The 27491-nt window shown below is 42.2% G+C and overlaps 2 protein-coding genes across 2 annotated transcripts; both read right to left on the minus strand.

Moving 5' to 3' along the window:
- Positions 1-10649: 10649 nt before the first annotated feature.
- Positions 10650-12850, minus strand: LOC138680802 (platelet glycoprotein V-like). The gene has a single exon (XM_069768050.1). It carries the CDS (start codon positions 12841-12843, stop codon positions 11041-11043), a length of 1803 nt encoding a protein of 600 aa, XP_069624151.1. The 5' UTR covers positions 12844-12850; the 3' UTR covers positions 10650-11040.
- An 11609-nt stretch (positions 12851-24459) lies between these two features.
- Positions 24460-27053, minus strand: LOC138680803 (platelet glycoprotein V-like). Its single transcript, XM_069768052.1, has one exon. The coding sequence runs from the start codon at positions 27034-27036 to the stop codon at positions 25177-25179; it is 1860 nt and encodes a 619-aa protein (XP_069624153.1). The 5' UTR covers positions 27037-27053; the 3' UTR covers positions 24460-25176.
- Positions 27054-27491: the final 438 nt, after the last annotated feature.

Below are 27491 nucleotides of genomic sequence, written 5' to 3' on the forward strand. Positions count from 1 at the left end.
AAGACACAGGATTAAGAACCTCAGAAATCCTATACGGACCAATGAAACGAGGTTTAAACTTAGGAGAGGAAACCTTCATAGGAATATGACGAGAAGATAACCAAACCAAATCCCCAACACGAAGTCGGGGACCCACACAGCGTCTGTGATTAGCGAAACGTTGAGCCTTCTCCTGGGACAAGGTCAAATTGTCCACTACATGAGTCCAAATCTGCTGCAACCTGTCCACTACAGTATCCACACCAGGACAGTCCGAAGACTCAACCTGCCCTGAAGAGAAACGAGGATGGAACCCAGATTTGCAGAAAAACGGCGAAACCAAGGTAGCCGAGCTGGCCCGATTATTAAGGGCGAACTCAGCCAAAGGCAAAAAGGACACCCAGTCATCCTGATCAGCAGAAACAAAGCATCTCAGATATGTTTCCAAGGTCTGATTGGTTCGTTCGGTCTGGCCATTAGTCTGAGGATGGAAAGCCGAGGAAAAAGACAAGTCAATGCCCATCCTACCACAAAAGGCTCGCCAAAACCTCAAAACAAACTGGGAACCTCTGTCAGAAACGATATTCTCTGGAATGCCATGTAAACGAACCACATGCTGGAAGAACAATGGCACCAAATCAGAGGAGGAAGGCAATTTAGACAAGGGTACCAAATGGACCATCTTAGAGAAGCGATCACAGACCACCCAAATAACTGACATCTTTTGAGATACGGGAAGATCTGAAATAAAATCCATAGAGATATGTGTCCAAGGCCTCTTCGGGACCGGCAAGGGCAAAAGCAACCCACTGGCACGAGAACAGCAGGGCTTAGCCCGAGCACAAATCCCACAGGACTGCACAAAAGTACGCACATCCCGCGACAGAGATGGCCACCAAAAGGATCTAGCCACTAACTCTCTGGTACCAAAGATTCCAGGATGACCAGCCAACACCGAACAATGAACCTCAGAGATAACTTTATTCGTCCACCTATCAGGGACAAACAGTTTCTCCGCTGGGCAACGATCAGGTTTATTAGCCTGAAATTTTTGCAGCACCCGCCGCAAATCAGGGGAGATGGCAGACACAATTACTCCCTCTTTGAGGATACCCGCCGGCTCAGATAAACCCGGAGAGTCGGGCACAAAACTCCTAGACAGAGCATCCGCCTTCACATTTTTAGAGCCCGGAAGGTACGAAATCACAAAGTCAAAACGGGCAAAAAACAGCGACCAACGAGCCTGTCTAGGATTCAACCGCTTGGCAGACTCGAGATAAGTCAAGTTCTTATGATCAGTCAAGACCACCACGCGATGCTTAGCTCCTTCAAGCCAATGACGCCACTCCTCGAATGCCCACTTCATGGCCAGCAACTCTCGATTGCCCACATCATAATTTCGCTCAGCAGGCGAAAACTTCCTGGAAAAGAAGGCGCATGGTTTCATCACCGAGCAATCAGAACTTCTCTGCGACAAAACAGCCCCTGCTCCAATCTCAGAAGCATCAACCTCGACCTGGAATGGAAGCGAAACATCTGGTTGACACAACACAGGGGCAGAAGAAAAACGACGCTTCAACTCTTGAAAAGCTTCCACAGCAGCAGAAGACCAATTGACCACATCAGCACCCTTCTTGGTCAAATCGGTCAATGGTTTAGCAATACTAGAAAAATTGCAGATGAAGCGACGATAAAAATTAGCAAAGCTTTGGAACTTTTGCAGACTTTTCAGAGATGTCGGCTGAGTCCAATCATGGATGGCTTGGACCTTAACAGGGTCCATCTCGATAGTAGAAGGGGAAAAGATGAACCCCAAAAATGAAACCTTCTGAACACCAAATAGACACTTTGATCCCTTCACAAACAAAGAATTAGCACGCAGGACCTGAAACACCGTTCTGACCTGCTTCACATGAGACTCCCAATCATCCGAGAAGATCAAAATGTCATCCAAGTACACAATCAGGAATTTATCCAGGTACTCTCGGAAGATGTCATGCATAAAGGACTGAAACACTGATGGAGTATTGGTAAGTCCGAATGGCATTACTAGATACTCAAAATGGCCCTCGGGCATATTAAATGCAGTTTTCCATTCATCGCCTCGCTTAATACGCACAAGATTATACGCACCACGAAGATCTATCTTGGTGAACCAACTAGCCCCCTTAATCCGAGCAAACAAATCAGATAACAACGGCAAGGGGTACTGAAATTTAACCGTGATCTTATTTAGAAGGTGGTAATCTATACAAGGTCTCAGTGAACCATCCTTCTTGGCTACAAAAAAGAACCCTGCTCCTAATGGCGACGATGACGGGCGAATATGCCCCTTCTCCAAGGACTCCTTCACATAACTCCGCATAGCGGCGTGCTCAGGCACAGATAAATTAAACAGTCGACCTTTTGGGAATTTACTACCAGGAATCAAATCGATAGCACAATCACAATCCCTATGCGGAGGTAGGGTATCGGACTTGGGCTCATCAAATACATCCCGGTAATCAGACAAGAACTCTGGAACCTCAGAAGGGGTGGATGACGAAATAGTCAGAAATGGGACATCACCATGTACCCCCTGACAACCCCAGCTGGACACAGACATGGATTTCCAATCTAATACTGGATTATGGACTTGTAGCCATGGCAACCCCAACACGACCACATCATGCAGATTATGCAACACCAGAAAGCGAATAACCTCCTGATGTGCAGGAGCCATGCACATGGTCAGCTGGGTCCAGTATTGAGGCTTATTCTTGGCCAAAGGCGTAGCATCAATTCCTCTCAATGGAATAGGATACTGCAAGGGCTCCAAGAAAAACCCACAACGCCTAGCATACTCCAAGTCCATCAAATTCAGGGCAGCGCCTGAATCCACAAATGCCATGACAGAATACGATGACAAAGAGCAGATCAAGGTAACGGACAGAAGAAATTTTGACTGTACCGTACCAATGGTGGCAGACCTAGCGAACCGCTTAGTGCGCTTAGGACAATCAGAGATAGCATGAGTGGAATCACCACAGTAGAAACACAGCCCATTCAGACGTCTGTGTTCTTGCCGTTCAACTCTGGTCAAAGTCCTATCGCACTGCATAGGCTCAGATTTAAGCTCAGGTAATACCGCCAAATGGTGCACAGATTTACGCTCACGCAAGCGTCGACCGATCTGAATGGCCAAAGACATAGACTCATTCAGACCAGCAGGCATAGGAAATCCCACCATGACATCCTTAAGGGCTTCAGAGAGACCTTTTCTGAAAATAGCTGCGAGCGCACCTTCATTCCATTGAGTGAGTACGGACCACTTTCTAAATTTCTGACAATATACCTCTATCTCATCCTGACCCTGACACAGAGCCAGCAAATTTTTCTCTGCCTGATCCACTGAATTAGGTTCATCGTACAGCAATCCGAGCGCCAGGAAAAACGCATCGATATTACTTAATGCAGGATCTCCTGACGCAAGAGAAAATGCCCAGTCCTGAGGGTCGCCACGTAAAAAAGAAATAATGATCCTAACTTGTTGAACTGGGTCACCAGAGGAGCGAGGTTTCAAAGCCAGAAATAATTTACAATTATTTTTGAAACTCAGAAATTTAGTTCTATCTTCAAAAAACAAATCAGGAATAGGAATTCTCGGTTCTAACATAGAATTCTGAACCACAAAGTCTTGAATATTTTGTACTCTTGCCGTGAGCTGATGCACACATGAAGACAGACCTTTAATGTCCATCGCTACACCTGTGTCCTGAACCACCCAAATGTCTAGGGAAAAAAAAAGGCAAAACACAGTGCAGAGAAAAAAAAATGGTCTCAGAACTTCTTTTTTCCCTCTATTGAGAATCATTAAAACTTTGGGCCTCCAGTACTGTTATGATAAGATAATTCAGTACCACAATGGACATAGAGGTCACAGCTCATACAGTGACCTGACAATAACCCCAAATCATAGAACGAGCTCTGAGACGTGGAAACTCTGCTGACCGCAATCCCTAATCCTCTCCAACCACACTAGAGGCAGCCGTGGATTGCGCCTAACGCTCCCTATGCAACTCGGCACAGCCTGAGAAACTAGCTAGCCTGAAGATAGAAAATAAGCCTACCTTGCCTCAGAGAAATCCCCCAAAGGAAAAGGCAGCCCCCACATATAATGACTGTGAGTTAAGATGAAAAGACAAACGTAGAGATGAAATAGATTTTGCAAAGTGAGGCCCGACTTTCTGAACAGAGCGAGGATAGGAAAGGTAACTTTGCGGTCAACACAAAACCCTACAAAAACCACGCAAAGGGGGCAAAAAGACCCTCCGTACCGAACTAACGGCACGGAGGTACACCCTCTGCGTCCCAGAGCTTCCAGCAAGCAGGAAAAAACAAATAGACAAGCTGGACAGAAAAAAACAGCAAACAAAATAGCAAAGAGGAACTTAGCTATGCAGAGCAGCAGGCTACAGGAACAATCCAGGAAGAAACAGGTCCAATACTAGAACATTGTCTGGAGGCCAGGATCAAAGCACAAGGTGGAGTTAAATAGAGCAGTACCTAACGACTTCACCACATCACCTGAGGAAGGAAACTCAGAAGCCGCAGTACCACTTTCCTCCACCAACGGAAGCTCACAGAGAGAATCAGCCGAAGTACCACTTGTGACCACAGGAGGGAGCTCTGCCACAGAATTCACAACAGGCACCACAGTACAGTCCATGTGCACCTTTGGCATCTGAGTCTCATCAGAATTACCTCCACCCTTGGTGGTTAACATCTGGTGATGAGGGTCTGGATTCTGCTTGGATCCTACTTCGTCCGGCCCCGGATACAACATGAAAAAATGTGGACATCGATGCAAATGCTTTCCTTCTCTGGATTCTATGATTCTTTGGAGCAGACCTCTGATGCCCATGGAATACAATGTGTGAACAACAATTCAGAATTGCCCATCTGAGGTTCCCCATAGTCAGCGTTTGGAAATGTTTGATGCGGGGGGAAACCAGGGTGATTGAGGTGCCACCTCAGAGGATTGTATTGTGTGCGATGTCAAGGTGGAGGAAGAGGAGAAGAGGCCACTTGATGCAGTGCTTGCCATGCACTGGAGCACATGCTCTTTCTGAGCCTCATCTACAAGGCACACCGCTGTACGGCTGCCAAAGAAAAGGAGTCGAGAAGGCCGGCTAGTAACAGATGTTGTCAGTGGTCTTTGGATTGGACGAGACAGTGTTTATTCAGTTGAGCTTTCATTCACATTAACACCTAACCCATGTACACAAACACCAAGCCTATTCCCCCTTCCACAACAACCTCTCTTTTTCCCATTCATGTTGTAAGTAGTTTTCCCCTCTTCACAACATTAGGCCCATAGCTGTCAGTCACTTGTCACTAAATGAAAAATCACTATTTATTTTCTTAGATAGTATGGCTGAACCACACTTTATATCTAACGATTTTTAAGTGGAAATCCAGCCTTCTGATTTGCCACTGAAATACAGTTTTAGCACAAACGAATTGGAGCAGCTAACTGACCCTCGTGGTTGCACAACTGTATTAGGTCTGACAATTTTTAAGTGGAAATCTGGCCTTCTGATTTGCCACTGAAACACAATTTTTGAACAAATGATTTGGAGTAGCAAATGGGGCTTCTGGAGATTGCAACACAGTTTTTTCCCACAATCTACTTCACACAGGACAAGTTTACGTTCCGAAGCACTAGCACAACAGCCACCTCTCTGCACTGTGACACTGAGCAAATGTCCACTTTTTATATGGCCAGGGACATGTGACTTCGGCAACCAATCACAGAAGACCTTGTGTCATGATGTTGTAGATGGTTTCTGGGCCCTGATTGGTTGCCGGAATCAATACACACAAAGTTAAGTGAAAAGAAAAAAAAAAGCCGCTCCTGAAATCTCTTTAGATATTCCTTTAACCTCTCCACACACCCTCCCCTCATCAAACGCATCAGCTCGTCCCTCCAGCTCATCATACAGCACCATTATCCAAGCCAAAGTCATACAAAACCATTAGTGGAAACACGATGATTTACCGAACTGTGACTGACTTTGAGTAAAAATGCTTGTGAAAGCGAACACGAATCCGAATGTGCTATGTTCGTGCCAAATTTGAGATTTGCAAATGTTTTCCGAACATGTTTATACATCTATAGTCATAGGTCCACTTTAAAGGTAAGTAGATTTATGTTGACTGAACTACGGGCATCAGGCTCAAGTAAAACAAATATGTATGATTTATTCTGAAACAGTTTGTACAGGGAACTGGGAACCAAACTATGAGATGACAAGTCACGAAGGGTGGGTCCCTGCCGACTTTTTCTTGCCTGACATTTGACATTTCTGAGTTTTGACAGTTACGAGCTGATATACAACCCCCAATTATCAAAAATCTACTTACTGCTTAAAGGGACACTGTCACCTGAATTTGGAGGGAACAATCTTCAGCCATGGAGGCGGGGTTTGGGGGTTTTTGATTCACCCTTTCCTTACCCGCTGGCTGCAATATTGGATTGAAGTTCATTCTCTGTCCTCCGTAGTACATGCCTGCACAAGGCAATCTTGCCTTGCGCAGGCGTGTACTATGGAGGACAGAGAATGAACTTCAGTCCAATATTGCTGCCAGCATGCAGCCAGCGGGTAAGGAAAGGGTGAATCAAAAACCCCAAAACCCCGCCTCCATGGCTGAAGATTGTTCCCTCCAAATCCAGGTGACAGTGTCCCTTTAAAATAGTGTTCTTTCTTTCACTTCCAGAATCAAGTAGACATGTTTATTCTTACAAGAAAGCTTTTGAGATGCTGGAGCATGAGTTATGGAGGAATAGAAGTTTATAATTACACATTTTTAGGGATGACCTGTTCTCCCATGCACAGTAAGCACTACATTGCAAATACCTTATTACAAAGAAATTGGACCTCTTTCTGTCTTACTGGACCAATCTTCTCACTATTAAAAAAACTATTGTCAAAAGGTTGGATTAGAATAAGAAAAGATACAAATGAGATAAAATTAGATAAAAAAAGACAAATTCTGCATGTTCCGTGAAGGCCTCAGAGGTTTGCTTGAGAACATTAGGGATCAAAAGCATTATGGAATTCGAGGCATACACAAGACAGGTCAGAGATAAAGTTGTAGAGAAGAGAAAAGCAGGATTAGGTTATAAAAAAGATAGCCCAAGTTCTGAACATCTCACTGAGCACTGTTCAATCAATCATCCAAAAATGGAAGGAGTTTGACAACTACAAACCTGCTAATACATGGTTGTCCATCTAAACTGACATACCGAGGAAGGAGAGCACTAATTAGAAAAGCAGCCAAGAGGCCCATGGTCACTCTGGAGAAGCTGCAGAGATACATAGCTCAGGTGGTAGAATCGGTCCACAGGACAACTATTAGTTGAATATTCCATAAATCTGGCCTTTAGAGAAGAGTGACAAGAAGAAAGCTATTTTGAAAGAAAGTCATAAGAAGTCCCTTTTGCAATTTGCAAAATGTCATGTACGGGACACAACTAGTATGTGGAAGAAAGTGTTCTGTTCAGATGAGACCAAAGTAGAACTTTTTGCGTTAAACGCAAAACACTATGCATGGCAGCAAATTAATTACTGCAAATCACACTGAAAACACCATTCCCGATATTAAACATGGTGGTAGCAGCATCATGCTGTGGCGATGCTTTCCTTCAGCACAGACAAGGAAGCTGGTCAGAGTTGATGGAACATAGATGAAGCTAAATACAGGGCAATCCTGGAGAAAAAAACTGTTAGGAGCTTCTAATGGCATGACACTGGGTCGTAGATTCACCTTTATAGCAGGACAAAAACATACTGATAGAGCTACTATGGAATGGTTTCAATCAGGGGTGCACAACTTCAGTCCTAAAGGGTCATCAACATTGCAAGGTTTTAGAATTACCTTAGTAATGCACAAATAATAATTTAATCACCGGTACAGGTGAGGATTCCAACATCTTGTGCAATGCTAAAAAAATCCTGAAAGCATGTGCTGTTGGTGTCCCTTGAAGACTAGAGTTGTGAAATACTGGTTTATATCAAAGCCAGTAGCGCAGCTACCAGGTGGGGTGGATGCCGATAGAGTTAAAAGTACTGATGAGACAGGAAGCCCTCTCTCATCATTCTCCCTCTGCGTCTAACGTCAGTGACGTAGACACTGAATAAGGTCACGATGACGTCATTACTTGGCACCCACTGTCCTGAGACGAGTGGGTGCTCCGAGGAATGGGGAACCGGAAGGAGTGAGTATTGTATTTTTTTAGTTTTTTTTATGGAGAGTGCATTTTACTATATAGAGTCTACCTATGGGGATTGCATTATACTACATAAAGTCTGCCTACGGGGGTGCATTATACTATATAGAATCTTCCTATGGGGAGTGCATTATAATATATAGAGTCTGCCTATGGGTGTGCATTATTCTATATACTTGACAGAAGAACATTAAAAAAGGATTCTTTACGGTTATAGCATGCATGCTGTGAGGGTTTGCATATACAATGCCTATTGACATTTAGGGACTAGTGATGGGTGAACCCCCTGATGTTCGGGATCGGCAGGTTCGCCGGAGTTTTTTTTTTGTAAAGTTCGAGTTCGGGGCCGGAGATGATGCGAACTGGTGTCCGAACCCCGAACTCGGACTTTACATATATGGGGAGGGGGAGCTGTAAAAAAAGCAGAAAATTAATAATAAACGTTATAATTATACTTACCTGTCCAGCGACCCGTCCTGTTGTCTCCCGGCCGCATCTGCTTCTGGGGCCCCTCATTAACTGTCGGCAGTATTCACAGCACTCGGCAGTCTTCAGTTTTTTCCGGCAGTGTTTGTGCGGTGACGGGAATACTGCTGACAGTTAATGAGCGGCCCTGGAAGCAGATGCGGCAGGGAAACAGCGGGACGGGAGGACGCATCGCTGGACAGATAAGTATAATTATAATGATTATTATTAATTTTCTACTTTTTTTTTACAGCCCGAACTGAACCCGAACTGTAACATGGGTTTCCCGTGGAAACCCATGTTCAGGACCGTGTGACTGAACACTATGTGTTCGGTACGGTTACAGTTCGGGTTCGCCCATCCCTAGTAGGGACTGCATATCCATGTGTATGCTATTCTGTGTTATAAAATTTTTGCTATGTGCACATTAATATTACTATTTTAGAATACTTATTTAATCATCACTTTGTCGCACGTCACTTTATTTAATACCACAGGGTACTAGCATTAAGGGGAATATTGCAATATTTATATTTAAGTAGTGATTTAAGTAGTGATCTACCGTATTTTTCGGACTATAAGACGCACCGGATCATAAGACGCACCCCAAATTTGGGGTGAAAATTGCAGAAAAAAAGATTTTTTTATAAAATGGGGGTCCGTCTTATTATCCGAATTTACAGTATCTTAGCTGAGGGCTGGCGGTGGCAGAGCAGGGTTATAGGAGGCATGGTGTCGGTAGAGGTGCGGTGATGCGGTGGGCGATATGGCATGCACCTGAGCAGTGTCCCTTCCTGTTTAGGTGGGCGACGCCACGGCCTGGTGTCCATGGGGGGGTTGCAGCAGTGTTGTGGCGGTGGCAGAGGGGCAGGGATGATGAGGCGCAGTGAGCGGTATGGCGTGAGCAGGGTCCCTTCCAAAGGTGAGGTGACGCAGAGGCCTGTATCCAAGGTAAGCAGCAGAGCCGGGTGAATCATGGCTTTATCGGTGGCGGCGGCCATCTTCCTGAGGCCGCGCGTGCGCAGATGAAGTGCTCTTCTTTCCGGGGCTTCAGGAAAATGGCCACGGGAGGCCGAGCGTGTGCAGATGGAGATCACGGCGGCCATTTTCCTGAAGCCGAATTCGCAGATTTAAAACTCGGCTTCAGGAAAATGGCCGCCGCGATCTCCACCTGCGCACGCGCGGACTCCCGCGGCCATTTTCCTGAAGCCCCGGGAAGCAGAGCACTCCATCTGCGCACGCGTGGCCTCAGGAAGATGGCCGCCACCACCAATAAAGCCATGATTTGCCCGGCTTTGCTGCTTACCTTGGATACCGGGCCGCTGCGTCACCTCACCTGTGGAAGGGACCCCGCTCACGCCATATCGCTCACTGCGCCTCATCATCCCCACACCTCTGCCGCCGCCACACCACTGCCGGTAAGCCTGCATTCCAACTATAAGATGCACCCCCCATTTTTCTCACATTTTTGAGGGGGAAAAAGTGCATCTAATAGTCTGAAAACTACAGTATATGCCTTTATGATTCCTACTATTGCTTTATTTTGCACTTTTGCACATACCTGTCCACAGCATTTTTTACCTTTTGCAATATCATACTGATCAACCACATTGAATTAGTATGGAATACATTTCCTATTCATCCTTATTTACTTTATTACCCTCTAATCATATTTACTATTTTGTGATTTTTCGCTTCACTTACTGATGTTATCATTGTACATCTATGTGACTCAAAATATTTATGTTGATTGTTATTATTGTGTCATGTTAATAGGTAATAAAAATGCACATTATCAAAGCATCTAATGGCACCTTTTAGCTAATCAATATGTACACAGTGATACACTTGCATATAGCGTTGTCAGAAAGTCATATCACACAATTTATTGCAAGGCTCATATCTGAATGAAAATGCTTACAAAACGAAGTTTATCAATATAAAAACATTGTACTTTATAACATTGTATTAGAATTTACAACAAATAATAGTATATGCCACCTATAAATGGTAGTAATTAGTGATGAGCGAACGTGCACGGATAAGGTGTTATCTGATCATGCTTGGGTGCTAACCGTATGTCTTCAGCATGCTTGAATATTATGTTCAAGTGTCCACACGTCTTGCGGCTGTTTGACAGCTGCAACACATACATGGATTGCCTATTTGTTATATGTTGAACAGCTGCGAGACATGCACCCACTGGGACTCGAATATATATTTTTTTAGAATGCCGAAGACACTCTGTCAGCACACGAGCATGCCCAGGACACCTTATCCAAGCATGTTCATTCATCACTACTAGTAATGTCGAATTTATACATTTACTCTGGAGAGTTGAAATGTTGTGGAACTATGACCTGCACTAATTCTACAGGCTCACTAGGAATGTTAAATTGCTTATACAATAGTCTCAATTTTATTAAGACAAAGCATGCTACAATTGTAAGAAATATTTGCATCAATGTAGTACTACAATAGAGTAGATAGCAAATGATGTTGCCATAAGGAAGCCTGCATGTGTGTAACATTGTAACCTTGCTGTGTAATTCATGACATGATGAAGTTCTTCCAGTGGTTGTTTCAGTACAGTTCATAGATGGTTTTTCACGGTTATTCCTGTTATTCCAGTTTGCTGTATGTTCAGTAACAGAGTTGTCTATCTCATTAATATGTTCTGTCGGAGAAGTAATAGTAGAGGTCATCCTGTCATATGTACTAAAATTATCCCAGGAATTTGACAATGTTGTTAGCGTATAGGAACTGCTCTTCTGCCCTTTAATTGTGATGGAGGGACAAAATATTGCTCCTACTGCCATTACAGGTATATCCTTCGACACCGGAGGGTTTATACAAAGAAGTGCCATATGGTTCACAATCTTTTCTGTGTTGTTTTCTAACCAGGACTTAAAGTCTTTCAGCTTGCACTCACACATCCAAGGATTGTCCTCAAGATGAACCCTTTGAAGCTTGGGTAACACACTGAACAAGTTTCCTGGAAGACTAGTTATTTTGCTATTATTCATATATATATATTGAAGATTAGGAAGAGGTTTCAATAAGTTTTCAGGGAGGTCATCAAATGTATTATTGTACAGTGAAAGAATTTTAAGACTTTGTAGATCCTGGAAGATTCCCACGGGAAGAGAGCTTAACCTGTTAGTGTGTAAATACAGTTCCACAAGGTTGGTCAGACTACTGAAAGAATCTTTTGGTAGAGAGTATAGTTTTGTGTTCTTCGTTAGGACAAGAACTTTCAAATTAGTTAAGTTGCTAAAAATGAAATTCGGTATCGTTGAAAGGGAAGTGCCCCATAAACTTAAGGACCTGAGGTTCTCGATTTTACCAAACAGTACATTCGGCAGTTCAGTTAATGGATTTCCATATAGTGACAATGTTTCTAACTGATACAAGTAGAGAAATAATCCGTCAGCCAATGTTTTTAGATGATTTTTTTGCAGTAATAACTTTTTTAATTTTGGAAGTTGATAAAATGCTGCTTTGTCAATAATCTCAATTACATTTGACTGTAGATGAAGTTCAACCAGTTCCATGAGGTTATCAAACATCCAATATAGGATTTCTACCAACAGATTATCATTGAGCATGAGAATTGTTAATTTAGACAAGGATTTAAAAATATTTTTAGGCAAAGCTTGGATCTTATTAATAGACAGGTTTAAGATTTCCAGACTGCTCAATGTATTAAATATGGATGGATCAAGGTAAAATAATGCATTTTCATCCAGGTACAAATGTTCTAGGTTCATTAATGCACTAAAGGTTCCAGAAGGCAGAGCGCTCACTTTGTTTTTCGATAGCCTAAGTGTTTTCAGCAGAGGAAATTTCTCAAAAGCTCTTGGATTTATTAGAGAAAATTGATTGCTCTGTAAGAACAGGCGTACAGTAAAAGGCATTTGTTGGAAGCTGGACTCTGTTAACTCTGTAGCTTGTGTGCCACTTACACGGACATATGTAAAATTATGAGGAATATTGAAAGTGGCTATGTCTGTAACTGTTTGATCCTCGCAAGCTACGGAATCTTTCACAATGCACTTGCATCTATCAGGACAGACTGTAGCTGCAGCAGCAAAGCTTGGCATGGTTAACAGCAACAATAAAATCATGACTCATGAAGACCCTAGAAAGCAGAATGAATAAAGATTGTGCTTTAGTATTAAACTATGACATGCATAAAATATAAAAATGCATTACACTTATTTAATAGCAAATTATTAAAAAAAACTAGATTTAAAAAAAAAAACAACAGCAGGGCATGCACCAACAGAAAATAAATTAGCCTACCTGTGCAGACACTCTGCCACATTAAAGAGAGATGTCATAAAAAGAATAAACTATGGGTCTGCCTTTATATAGAAAGGCAACAAAGTGTATCCTGCTGATAAAGCCAATGCTGTCAAAGGTCTAAAGACAAAGTTAGAAATATCATCCTAATATCCTTAGAAGAAACAGAACAAAGGCAAATGAAAGTTGGCATATTCATTAGCTTATCACACAAAAGAAATTGGCAATAAAACATTAACTTATTACATGCCAAATGTATCTGTAAAGGTTCAGAGCAATAGTATTGAAACATCTAGGATGGAGAACAAGTGTTTATGGAATGAAAATTACATTCTCTGCTACTTTTTGGGAACAGATGAAACATAACATATGCAAAAAATAGATATGTCTTACTACCTAAAGCTGATCATAAAGAGAGATGGGTGAACCTGAACAGTAAAGTTCTGGGTCCATACCAAACACTTACTGTTCAGGCACAGACCCCGAACACAGACTTCTCCAGGAACTACATGTTACTGTTCAGGTTCAGCACCCTGAATATCTGGTGTTTCCCACACGGTCATCTGTCTGTCAGCTCGATCGGCAGTAAGATTACCAATGTTGATAATGCTGCAGCTCCCAGATGACAGCTTGAGCCAGCAGCTGTGACCGGAGGTAAAAAGTTAACTTCCAGTCACAGGTGTCAGATGATGGGAGTACCACTAATAACAGCGAGAGCAGGCGGCATTTGGGAGTATTCATCAGCCAGCGCCTGCTCTATAAATAAATTACCAAATAAAAACCAGCCATTGGCTCCCCTCTATTTCTGATAACCAGTATTGCAAATCTTACAGCTGCGAGTTGCAACTCTCAGCTTTATTGTGGCTGGATAACAAGAATAGAGGGGTCCCCCCATTATTTTTAATTATTTAACTAAATGATTTAAAAAATGGCTTGAGGTCCCATTTTTGACAACCAACCAAGCTAAAGCGAACAGCTGGCGGCTCATATTCTCAGGCTGGAAAGGGGCCATGGATAATTTCCCCCCCCCCCCCAGCAGCACCAGAAAAGGTGCACCTATTAGATGCGCCAATTCCGGCACTTTGTCAGCTCTTCCCACTTGCCATGTGGTGATGGCAAGTTGGGTTCATATTTGTGAGGTTGATGTCAGATGTTTTATGGCCGTTGACATAAAACCCACAAGATGGCAATGGAGAGGCATTTATAAGACGCCTCTCCATTACCAACTCCATAGTCAGATTGTATATAAACACACATCCAGAATAAAGTCATTTATTTGAAATAAAAATACACACTGCTTAACTTTATTTAAAAATAAAAATACACACTGTTTAAAGGGCCACTGTCACTCCGCTGCAGCCGTTATAAACTAAAAGAGCCACCTTGTGCAGCAGTAATGCCGCATTCTAACAAGGTGGCTCTTTTAGTTTTGGGTTCAGGTATTAGTAAAATAAAGCAGTTTGAAACTTTGCAGAAATACCTGTCTTTGTCCACGGAGGCGGGTCTGAAGCCTCCTCTGTGAAGCGCCCAACTGCCGTCACTCATCTCTTCTGGGGTGATGGTCGCCGCCCCCTGCACGCTGTTTTCTTTTCAAATCCGGCAGGCGCAGTAAGCTCTGGCGGTCTGAGGTATCAGCCAGGCTTGCAGACTGCGCCTGTGCTGGCAGTGCGGCCACCCACCTCGGTAATCCCTGCCCCGCACTGTTATGCATTATGCACAGTGCGGGGCTGGGATTCCTGGGCATGCGCACTGCGTGTCAGCCACTCACCCAGGTCCCCCCGCTGACACACGCAGTGCGCATGCCCAAGAATCCCAGCCCCGCACTGTGCATAATACATAACAGTGCGGGGCAGGGATTACCGAGGTGGGTGTCCGCACTGCCAGCACAGGCGCAGTCTGCAAGCCTGGCTGGGACCTCAGACCGCCAGAGCTTACTGCGCCTGCCCCACAAATATTTACACTGCGCCGGATTTAAAAAGAAAACAGCGCGCAGGGGGCGGCGACCATCGCCCCAGAAGAGATGAGTGACGGCAGTTGGGCGCTTCACAGAGGAGGCTTCAGACCCGCCTCCGTGGACAAAGACAAGTATTTCTGCAAAGTTTCAAACTGCTTTATTTTAGTAATACCTGAACCCAAAACTAAAATCCACCTTGTTAGAATGCGGCATTACTGCTGCACAAGGTGGCTCTTTTAGTTTATAACGGCTGCAGGGGGGTGACAGTGGCCCTTTAACTTGATTTAAAAATAAAAAACAAAGTTATACTCACCTTACGCTCATTCCATTGAAGCCCTTGTCCCCTGTAAAAAAAACCCTGAAAATAACAAACAACAATAATACTCACCTAATGCTCAGCCCATTCCATTGAATGACAAAATACTGAATTTTACTGGAAATGCCAGTCAGTCTTTTGTCATTTGTATATTACAACCCCTGGCAAAAATTATGGAATCACCGGCCTTGGAGGATGTTCATTCAGTTGTTTAATTTTGTAGAAAAAAAGCAGATCACAGACATGGCACAAAACCAAAGTCATTTCAAATGGGAACTTTCTGGCTTTAAGAAACACTAAAAGAAATCAAGAACAAAAAATGTGGAAGTCAGTAATGGTTACTTTTTTAACCAAGCATAAGGAAAAAATTATGGAATCACTCAATTCTGAGGAAATAATTATGGAATCATGAAAAACAAACAAACAAAAAAATACTCCAAAACATCACTAGTATTTTGTTGCACCACCTCTGGCTTTTAAAACAGCTTGCAGTCTCTGAGACCTGGACTTAATGAGTGTCAAACAGTACTCTTCATCAATCTGGCTCCAACTTTCTCCGACTGCTGTTGCCAGATCAGCTTTGCAGGTTGGAGCCTTGTCATGGACCATTTTATTCAACTTCCACCAAAGATTTTCAATTGGATTGAGATCCTATTTGCAGGCCATGACATTGACCTTATGTGTCTTTCTTCAAGGAATGTTTTCACAGTTTTTGCTCTATGGCAGGATGCATTATCATCTTGAAAAATGATTTCATCATCCCCAAACATCCTTTCAATTGATGGGATAAGAAAAGTGTCCAAAATATCAACATAAACTTGTGCATTTATTGAAGATGTAATGACAGCATCTCCCCAGTGCCTTTACCTGACATGCAGCCCCATATCATGAATGACTGTGGAAATTTGCATGTTGCTCTTCAGGCAGTCATCTTTATAAATCTCATTGGACCAGCACCAAACAAAAGTTTCAGCATCATCACGTTGCCCAATGCAGATTCGTGATTCATCACTGAATATGACTTTCATCCAGTAATCCACAGTCCATGATTGCTTTTCCTTGGGCCATTGTAACCTTGTTTTTTTTCTGTTTAGGTGTTAATGATGGCTTTCGTTTAGCTTTTCTGTATGTAAATCCAATTTCCTTTAGGCGGTTTTTACAGTTCAGTCACAGACGTTGACTCCCGTTTCCACGCATTCATTCCTCATTTATTTTGTTGTGCATTTCCTGTTTTGGAGACATATTGCTTTAGGTTTCCGGTCTTGACACTTTGATGTCTTCCTTGGTCTACCAGTATGTTTGCCTTTAACAACCTTCCCATGTTGTTTTTATTTGGTCCAGATTTTAGACACAGCTGACTGTGAACAACCAACATCTTTTGCAACATTGCGTGATGATTTATGCTCTTCTAAGAGTTTGATAATCCTCTCCTTTGTTTCAATTGGCATCTCTTGTGTTGGAGCCATGATTCATGTCAGTCCACTTGGTGCAACAGCTCTCCAAGGTGTGATCACTCCTTTTTAGATGCAGACTAACGAGCAGATCTAATTTGATGCAGGTGTTATTTTTGGGTATGAAAATTTACAGGGTGATTCCATAATATTTTCCTCAGAATTGAGTGATTCCATAATTTTTCCCCTATGTTTAGTTAAAAAATTAACCATTACTGACTTCCACATTTTTGTTCTTGATTTCTTTTTGTGTTTCTTAAAGCCAGAAAGTTGCCATTTGAAACGACTTTAGTTTTGTGCCACGTCTGTGATCTGCTTTTTTTCTACAAAATTAAACAACTGAATGAACATCCTCCAAGGCCGGTGATTCCATAATTTTTGCCAGGGGTTGTATCTCTCTGACCAAGGATGCTGCCCTCCAGCATGTGGTGGATTTTAATTGCAACAGGGTCCTGCCTACCCATAAAATTAGACTTTGAAGAGAGGTATTCACATCTATCCAGGAATTCAGACTTAAGTCTTAGAGTGGTATTCACACTAGACATGTAGGACCCAGCAGATTTGAGACCTCATTGTCGTTGGCTGCTGGGCATGCATGAATTGGCTAAATTATGTGCTAAGCATCTCATTTGTTTCCTAGTATCCAGAAGCAGTATTTATATTCATATTTCATATATTTCATATTAACATGCTTTAGCACTACAGCATGCAACTTAATTTGGTTCATTCCATTAAAGCCCTGGTCCCCTGTAAAAAAATAAAAATAAATAAATAACCATATCCCTCACCTGTCTGACATACTGTCCCACACCATAATCCATGTCTACAATAAGTGGTTTTCAACCTGGACAGTCCCAAGATATGACCGTCCAGGTTGAAAACCATGGTAGAATGAGATGCTGCGAGTGGAGCATTAGTGACAGCGGTGAAGTCATCGCGGTTACTGTTGGTCACTGAGACTGCGTTCCCAGCTCACTTCAGTGTGAGCCAGGCCAATGAACTGCGGTGACCTCAGTGAGCGCCTGAGGCAGTGTTTGCCGCACTGTCTTGCAGATGACAGAGTGGCAAACAATGGAAGTTGGAGACCCCCATTCATCTGAATGGGGTACTGTTCTAGTACCTGAACCAAACTTTTTTTTTTTTTTTTTTAACTGTTCAGTCGAACTCGAACATCCACGGGTTCGCCCACCACTAATCATTAATATAAGAATAACGATCGGCCAAAAAACAGATAATAGTACACCAAGTTGTTCTAAATATTTTGTACAGCGCAATACTAGCCTAAACTGTCAAATCAAAGACATAAAACAAAAAGTGTAATGTGCTTGTGGAAATGTAGCTGGACACTCATGCCATAAAGGACTAGTTTTAGCTGATTAAAAAAAAGGAAAAAATTCCTGCATCACAAAGCATTGCAAATGATAGTTTTGATGTAATTTTAACACTTGAGTAAATTAAAATAAATATTTAAGAAAGACAAGTGGATATCATCTTTCATGTACTTTATTTTAATCAAAATATACACTCGACAAGCAAAAGCATTGTTCAGTTTTTTGTCATAACATTTGAAGTACTTGAAGCCACAAAATCTACTAACACTACAGGTTAAGACTTGGTTAAAGAGGATATTTCAGCAGTTTGAGCACGGTAAACTGGCCAAATCATGGAATAGTAACTACAAAGCCGATTAAAACGCAGTTTTAATTTTTTAATTTGTCCTCGCCGTTGCGGAGATATTAACTTGTCAAGCTTAGGTTTCTTATTTATGTTAAGTCCAAATGGGTGTTACCAGATTTTACACTGGTGGCATGTACTTCTTTTCCTATATGACATTGACCAATCATAGACAGGCAGAAACATGATGGGGGAAAAATAACATGAACCCACCGTAGCTTAGAACAGGCTTTCTCCTGTATGAGACATGTGATGACCGACAGTCAGATTCCCACTGTTATCACTGCAGAGCTGTGTGTGATTACAAAGCGCAGGGAACATAGCAGAAATGAGTATGAGCAGAGATACATTACAGCTTTCATCTCACAACAGTTAGTGCAGAGGGAGGGGGAATACTGCAGAACTGAACAAAACAGAACAGAAATTACACATTGAGCTTTCATGTGACGGCAGTCAGGGTGGGGGAGGTGGATACAATGGAGCTGACAGAACTGTTAAGGTACCTTCACACAGAGCAACTTTCCAACGATCATGACCAGCGATACGACCTGGTCGTGATCGTTGGTAAGTCATTGTGTGGTCGCTAGAGAGCTGTCACACAAACAGCTCTCCAGCGACCAACGATGCCAAAGTCCCCAGGTAACCAGGGTAAACATCGGGTTAGGCTGGTTTCACATTTGTGTTTAAAAACGCAGCGTTTTAAATGCAAATGCATTTGGTGAAAAAACGCGTTTAAACGCTGCATTTTTGCATGTTTTACCGCAAATGCAGCGTTTTGACGCGTTTACATGCGTTTTTTCCTGCGTTTTTGAAACGCATGATGAGAAGTGTGTGACAGCTGCCAATCATCAAAATCAACTACAAAACTCACTATAAACAGAAATACCTAGGGTTAGGATCCCTAGCAACCCTAGGAATCCTAACCCTAAAACAAAAACTCTAACCCAAACTCTAACCCAAACTCTAATGCATTTTTAATGTTAAGTATAGGGGAAAAAAACGCATGCTTTTTTTGGCGCAAAAACGCAAAAAAAAACGCAAATGTGAAACCAGCCTTACTAAGCGCAGGGCCGCGCTTAGTAACCCGATGTTTACCCTGGTTACCATTGTAAATGTAAAAAAAAAAAAAAACACTACATACTCACATTCCGGTGTCTGTCACGTCCCCGCCATCAGCTTCCCGCACTGACTGTGTCAGTGCCGGCCGTAAAGTACAGCACAGCGGTGATGTCACTGCTGTGCTTTACGGCCGGGCTCACAGTCAGTGCGGGAAGCTTATTGCGGGGGACGTGACAGACACCGGAATGTGAGTATGTAGTGTTTTTTTTTACATTTACAATGGTAACCAGGGTAAATATCAGGTTCCTAAGCGTGGCCCTGCACTTAGTAACCCGATGTTTACCCTGGTTACAAGTGAACACATCGCTGGATCGGCGTCACACACGCCGATCCAGCGATGACAGCAGGTGATCCAGCGACAAAATAAAGTTCTGGCCTTCTAGCTCCGACCAGCGATGTCACAGCAGGATCCTGATCGCTGCTGCGTGTCAAACACAACGAGATCGCTATCCAGGACGTTGCAACGTCACGGATCGTTGTTGTTCTCGTTCAAAAGTTGCTCAGTGTGAAGGTACCTTAACCCCTTTCTGCCATTAGACGTACTATTGCGTCCATGTGGGGTGGGCTTTACTTCCCAAGACGCAATAGTACGTCATATGCGATCGGCAGCGCTCACGGGGGGAGCGCCGCCGATCGCGGCCGGGTGTCAGCTGTTTATCGCAGCTGACATCCGGCACTATGTGCCAGGAGCGGTCACGGACCGCCCCCGGCACATTAACCCCCGGCACACCGCGATCAAAGATGATCGCGATGTGCCGGCGGTACAGGGAAGCACCGCGCAGGGAGGGGGCTCCCTGCGGGCTTCCCTGAGCCCCCCGCAGCAACGCGATGTGATCGCGTTGCTGCGAGGGTCTCACCTCCCTCCCTGCTCCCTCCAGCCCCGGATCCAAGATGGCCGCGGAGCCGGGTCCTGCAGGGAGGGAGGTGGCTTCACAGAGCCTGCTCAGAGCAGGCACTGTGAAGGCTGCAGCGCTGCATGTCAGATCAGTGATCTGACAGAGTGCTGTGCAAACTGTCAGATCACTGATCTGTGATGTCCCCCCCTGGGACAAAGTAAAAAAGTAAAAAAAATAAATTTCAAATGTGTAAAAAAAAATAAAAAAAAATATTCCAAAATAATGAAAAAAAAAATAAAAATATTATTCCCATAAATACATTTCTTTATCTAAATAAAAAAAAAAAAACAATAAAAGTACACATATTTAGTATCGCCGCGTCCGTAACGGCCCGACCTATAAAACTGGCCCACTAGTTAACCCCTTCAGTAAACACCGTAAGAAAAAAAAAAAAAAAACGAGGCAAAAAACAACGCTTTATTATCATACCGCCGAACAAAAAGTGGAATAACACGCGATCAAAAAGACAGATATAACTAACCATGGTACCGCTGAAAACGTCATCTTGTCCCGCAAAAAACGAGCCGCCATACAGCATCATCAGCAAAAAAATAAAAAAGTTATAGTCCTGAGAATAAAGCGATGCAAAAATAATTATTTTTTCTATAAAATAGTTTTTATCGTATAAAAGTGCCAAAACATAAAAAAATGATATAAATGAGGTGTCGCTGTAATCGTACTGACCCGAAGAATAAAACTGCTTCATCAATTTTACCAAACGCGGAACGGTATAAACGCCTCCCCCAAAAGAAATTCATGAATAGCTGGTTTTTGGTCATTCTGCCTCACAAAAATCGGAATAAAAAGCGATCAAAAAATGTCACGTGCCCGAAAATGTTACCAATAAAAACATCAACTCGTCCCGCAAAAAACAAGACCTCACATGACTCTGTGGACCAAAATATAGAAAAATTATAGCTCTCAAAATGTGGTAACGCAAAAAATATTTTTTGCAATAAAAAGCGTCTTTCAGTGTGTGACGGCTGCCAATCATAAAAATCCGCTAAAAAACCCGCTATAAAAGTAAATCAAACCCCCCTTCATCACCCCCTTAGTTAGGGAAAAATTTAAAAAATGTATTTATTTCCATTTTCCCATTAGGGCTAGGGTTAGAGTTAGGGCTAGGGTTAGGGCTAGGGTTAGGGCTAGGGTTAGGGTTAGGGTTAGGGTTAGGGCTAGGGTTAGGGCTAGGGTTAGGGCTAGGGTTAGGGCTAGGGTTAGGATTAGGGTTAGGGCTAGGGTTAGGGCTAGGGCTACAGTTTGGGTTGGGGCTAAAGTTACAGTTAGGGTTTAGATTACATTTACGGTTGGGAATAGGGTTGGGATTAGGGTTAGGGGTGTGTCAGGGTTAGAGGTGTGGTTAGGGTTACTGTTGGGATTAGGGTTAGGGATGTGTTTGGATTAGGGTTTCAGTTATAATTGGGGGGTTTCCACTGTTTAGGCACATCAGGGGCTCTCCAAACGCGACATGGCGTCCGATCTCAATTCCAGCCAATTCTGCGTTGAAAAAGTAAAACAGTGCTTCTTCCCTTCCGAGCTCTCCCGTGTGCCTAAACAGGGGTTTACCCCAACATATGGGGTATCAGCGTACTCAGGACAAATAGGACAACAACTTTTGGGGTCCAATTTCTCCTGCTACCCTTGGGAAAATACAAAACTCGGGGCTAAAACATATTTTTTGTGGGAAAAAAAAGATTTTTTATTTTCACGGCTCTGCGTTATAAACTGTAGTGAAACACTTGGGGGTTCAAAGTTCTCACAACACATCTAGATTAGTTCCCTGGGGGGTCTAGTTTCCAATATGGGGTCACTTGTGGGGGGTTTCTACTGTTTAGGTACATTAGGGGTTCTGCAAACGCAATGTGACGTCTGCAGACCATTCCATCTAAGTCTGCATTCCAAATGGCGCTCCTTCCCTTCCGAGCTCTGCCATGCGCTCAAACGTTGGTTTCCCCCAACAAACGGGGTATCAGCGTACTCAGGACAAATTGGACAACAACTTTTGGGGTCGAATTTCTCCTCTTACCCTCGGGAAAATACAAAACTGGGGGCTAAAAAATAATTTTGGGGGGAAAGATTTTTTTTTTTAATTTTCACGGCTCTGCGTTACAAACTGTAGTGAAACACTTGGGGGTTCAAAGCTATCACAACACATCTAGATGAGTTCCTTAGGGGGTCTAGTTTCCAAAATGGTGTCACTTGTGGGAGGTTTCTACTGTTTAGGTACATTAGGGGCTCTGCAAATGCAATGTGACACCTGCAGACCATTCCATCTAAGTCCTCATTCCAAATGGAGCTCCTTCCCTTCCGAGCCCTCCCATGCGCCCAAACAGTGGTTCCCCCCCACATATGGGGTATCAGCGCACTCAGGACAAATTGGACAACAAATTGTGGGGTCGAATTTCTCCTGTTACCCTCGAGAAAATACAAAACTGGGGGCTAAAAAATAATTTTTGTGGGAAAAAATTTTTGTTTTATTTTTACGGCTCTCCATTATAAACTTCTGTGAAGCCCTTGGTGGGTCAAAGCGCTCAGCACACATCTAGATAAGTTCCTAAGGGGGTCTACTTTCCAAAATGGTGTCACTTGTGGGGGGTTTCTACTGTTTAGGTACATTAGGGGCTCTGCAAACGCAATGTGACACCTGCAGACCATTCCATCTAAGTCTGCATTCAAATGGCACTCCTTCCCTTCTGAGCCCTCCCATGTGCCCAAACAGTGGTTCCCCCCACATATGGTGTATCATCGCACTCAGGACAAATTGGGCAACAAATTTTGGGGTCCAATTTCTCCTGTTACCCTTAGGAAAATACAAAACTGGGGGCTAAAAAAATAATTTTTGTGGGAAAAAAATTTTGTTTTATTTTTACGGCTCTGCATTATAAACTTCTGTGAAGCACTTGGTGGGTCAAAGTGCTCACCACACCTCTAGATAAGTTCCTTAGGGGGTCTAATTTCCAAAATGGTGTCACTTGTGGGGGGTTTCAATGTTTAGGCACATCAGTGGCTCTTCAAACGCAACATGACGTCCCATCTCAATTCCTGTCAATTTTGCATTGAAAAGTCAAACGGCGCTCCTTCCCTTCCGAGCTCTCCCATCCGCCCAAACAGTGGTTTACCCCCACATATGGGCTATCAGCGTACTCAGGACAAATTGTACAACAACTTTTGGGGTCCAATTTCTTCTCTTACCCTTGGGAAAATAAAAAATTGGGGGCGAAAAGATAATTTTTGTGAAAAAATATGATTTTTTATTTTTACGGTTCTACATTATAAACTTCTGTGAAGCACTTGTTGGGTCAAAGTGCTCACCACACCTCTAGATAAGTTCCTTAGGGGGTCTAATTTCCAAAATGGTGTCACTTGTGGGGGGTTTCAATGTTTAGCCACATCAGGGGCTCTCCAAACGAAACATGGCGTCCCATCTCAATTCCAGTCAATTTTGCATTGAAAAGTCAAATGGCACTCCTTCGCTTCCGAGCTCTGCCATGCGCCCAAACAGTGGTTTACCCCCACATGTGGGGTATTGGCATACTCAGGACAAATTGTACAACAATGTTTGGGGTCCATTTTCTCCTGTTACCCTTGGTAAAATAAAACAAATTGGAGCTGAATTAAATTTTTTGTGAAAAAAAGTTAAATGTTCATTTTTATTTAAACATTCAAAAAATTCCTGTGAAGCACCAGAAGGGTTAATAAACTTCTTGAATATGGTTTTGAGCACCTTGAGGGGTGTAGTTTTTAGAATGGTGTCACACTTGGGTATTCTCTATCATATAGACCCCTCAAAATGACTTCAAATGAGATGTGGTCCCTAAAATAAAATGGTGTTGTAGAAATGAGAAATTGCTGGTCAACTTTTAACCCTTATAACTCCCTAACAAAAAAAAATTTTGGTTCCAAAATTGTGCTGATGTAAAGTAGACATGTGGGAAATGTTACTTATTAAGTATTTTGTGTGACATATCTCTGTGATTTAATTGCATAAAAATTCAAAGTTGGAAAATTGCGAAATTTTCATAATTTTCGCCAAATTTCCGTTTTTTTCACAAATAAACGCAGGTACTATCAAATAATTTTTACCATTGTCATGAAGTACAATATGTCACGAGAAAACAATGTCAGAATCACCAGGATCCATTGAAGCGTTCCAGAGTTATAACCTCATAAAGGGACAGTGGTCAGAATTGTAAAAATTGGCCCGGTCATTAACGTGCAAACCACCCTTGGGGGTAAAGGGGTTAAGAAGAGAGTTGCAGACACAGAGGTGTTTATAAAGAGATAAAGTTCAGCTCTGCTCTACTGCCCCTTCCACACTCTGACTGCCAGAGATAAAAGTTAAAAAGGGGATGTAATAACACTAATCTCTGCTTTGCTCACAGCACTTGTAAATCACTCTGCAGTGAGATCAGAGAAGGGATTAGACTGTCATTACATGTCTCACATATAGAAACCTGTTCCTGTTCTAAGCTATTGTGGGGACATATTCTATTTTTCACCAGTTTGTTATTGCCTGCTTATGATTGGGTAACGTCAAACACGGGAAGAAATGCACGCACCCAAGAAAATCCCTGGAAATGCCCTCTTATCCTTAGCATAAATTATAATCTAAATTGGAAAAGCTAGTATTTCTGCAAAGGAGAGGAGTGATTAAAATGTAAAATGAAGTTTTACTCAGCTCTGTCGACAGTTTTACATATTTAAACTGATGATGAAAGGTCCTCTTTAAAAATTACACTTTCGGCTTAAATATTTTGGCCTGGAGAGAAAGAACTCAATGGAATTAACATGCGTACTAATATTACAGGTTGATTAAAAATATGAAAGTATTCATAGAGTTTCCTAATTTTCAGCAAGCTGAAGCATGTTACAAGTACATAGAATATTTGCATTAACAAGTTGAACAAAATAACAAAGTAAATGATTTTGCCATATGGGAGATCATATCTAAAAACCTTTCTAGCCTGCATATTACGTGAATCATTATCAAAGAAATTTCTTACAGTGGTTGTATTCAGATTGCTCAGTAATGGTGGACTTGTACTGTTATATAGATGCCAGTCTAAGGAAGCATCAGACATAGAAACAGCTATTTCGCTTACAGCATGATCTGTTACAGTAGAGTTCACCTCCTGGTCAGGGTGTAACACAGTAGTAAATCCATGCCATTGACTAGCAGCAGTTGACGAGATATAGTAGTCCACCTTATTCATAGTAGTATAGGGACATATCAGTTCCTCAACTTTGAATATGGGTATTCCTGCCAGAATTGAAGGACTGTGACAAACAAGGGAGGAAGTGTTGTATACCTTCTCCACATTCTGCGCTAGCCACACCTTGAACTCTTGGAGTCTGCAATCACACATCCAGGGATTACCATCAAGATAAGCTTTTTCAAGAGTCGGTGCCAACTCGAAAATTTTTCCTGGCAGGGTCATTATTTTACTATTATTTAAATGAACAGTTTTAAGATTTAAAAGTGGTCTCAAAATATTCTCTGGGAGATCAACAAAATTATTACTGTACATGGAAAGCTTCTGTAGACTTTGTAGGTCCTGGAAGAGATCTTCAGGAAGAGAAGTAATGTTATTTGTGTGCAAAGATAGAACCTTAAGTCTGCGTAATCCACTGAAAGCATCTGATGGAAGGCTAGAAAGATTTCGGTTTCTGGTGAGGATAAGGAGCTCCAAATTCGTTAAATTACTGAAGATAAAATTTGGGATTGTTGAAAGTAATGTGTTATAGAGCCACAGAGAGCTCAGAGAGTCCATTTTACCGAACAGTATATTAGGAAGTTGAATTAATGGATTTTCATAAAGTGACAATGATTCCAATTTACTAACATAAAGAAATAATCCATCAGCCAGTGTTGGTAGACAATTTTTATGCAAGGCCAATTCTCTTAGTTTGGGGACCTGATTAAAAGCATTCTTATCAATTACTGTGATTAGATTGGAATACAGACTGAGCTTGACCAATTCGGTGAGATTCTGGAACATTGAGGGTGTTATCTCTGTCAAAAGGTTTTCATACAGTGTTAGGCTTGTTAATTTATATAGAGAGCTAAAAATATCTTTAGGTAAACTAGACAACTTATTTCTAGATAAATTTAGAATTTTTAGATTTACTTGATGAGTTAATAAGTCAGTAGACAACTCTGTAAGGCGATTTCTGTTTAAGGCCAGTTCTGTTAGATTTGTTAAGTTCTCAAATATATCTGGATCGAGGTACAACAATAAATTTCTATCCAAGAACAACTGTTCTAGATCAATTAATGTATGGAATACTCCAGAAGGTAGAGAGTGTAAAGCATTGTTGGAAAGCTTGAGTGACTTCAGTAGTGGAAAGTCTTGAAAAGCTCCTGGTGTTATTGTGGAGAGACGGTTACTTTCCAAGGAGAGTCGTAAAGTGATCGGCATTTGTTGGAAACTGTCATCAGTCACTTCCATAGCTTGAGTGTCACTTATATGTACAAATGTAAAATTGTGAGGAATGGCTAACTTAGCAATGTCAGTAATGGATTTATCCTTACAATACAGAAGATCTTTCTTTGAACAGTCACATTTAACATGACAGAAGGCTCCGGCTACCATAAACCTTGCCATCACAAGCAGGAAAATCATGACTGTCACCGATTGTACACGAATCTAAAAAAGAATGAATTAAGTTAAATTTGTGTTCCTTTTCTAAGCAAACGGTATATTTGTAAAAAAAAATCCCAATGGGATAAGAACATATTAAATAACAATGTATTTATAATAATTCAATTCTTACCTGAGCTTTGTACCACTCCTGAGTATGAAGAAAGCATGAAGCATATGGAAAAGGGAAGGGCAGAGTTTATACAGCATCATAAGGGAATGCATCCTGCTGATAACCATGAAGCTGTCATCATTCTAGGAAGGGAACCCAAAATAGAAGCTACTGCACTTCACTTTTTAGAGGAACACAAAAGTGGAATAGGCACCCAAAAGTTAAGCAGATTCTTTCTTTTTAAGTACCGTAAATCCAATAAGAAAGAACAATATACCTAGCAGAAGCAATACATGCACAACAATAA

Source organism: Ranitomeya imitator, chromosome 5, assembly GCF_032444005.1.
Source record: "Ranitomeya imitator isolate aRanImi1 chromosome 5, aRanImi1.pri, whole genome shotgun sequence".
In the NCBI taxonomy this organism is placed as follows: Eukaryota; Metazoa; Chordata; class Amphibia; order Anura; family Dendrobatidae; genus Ranitomeya; species Ranitomeya imitator.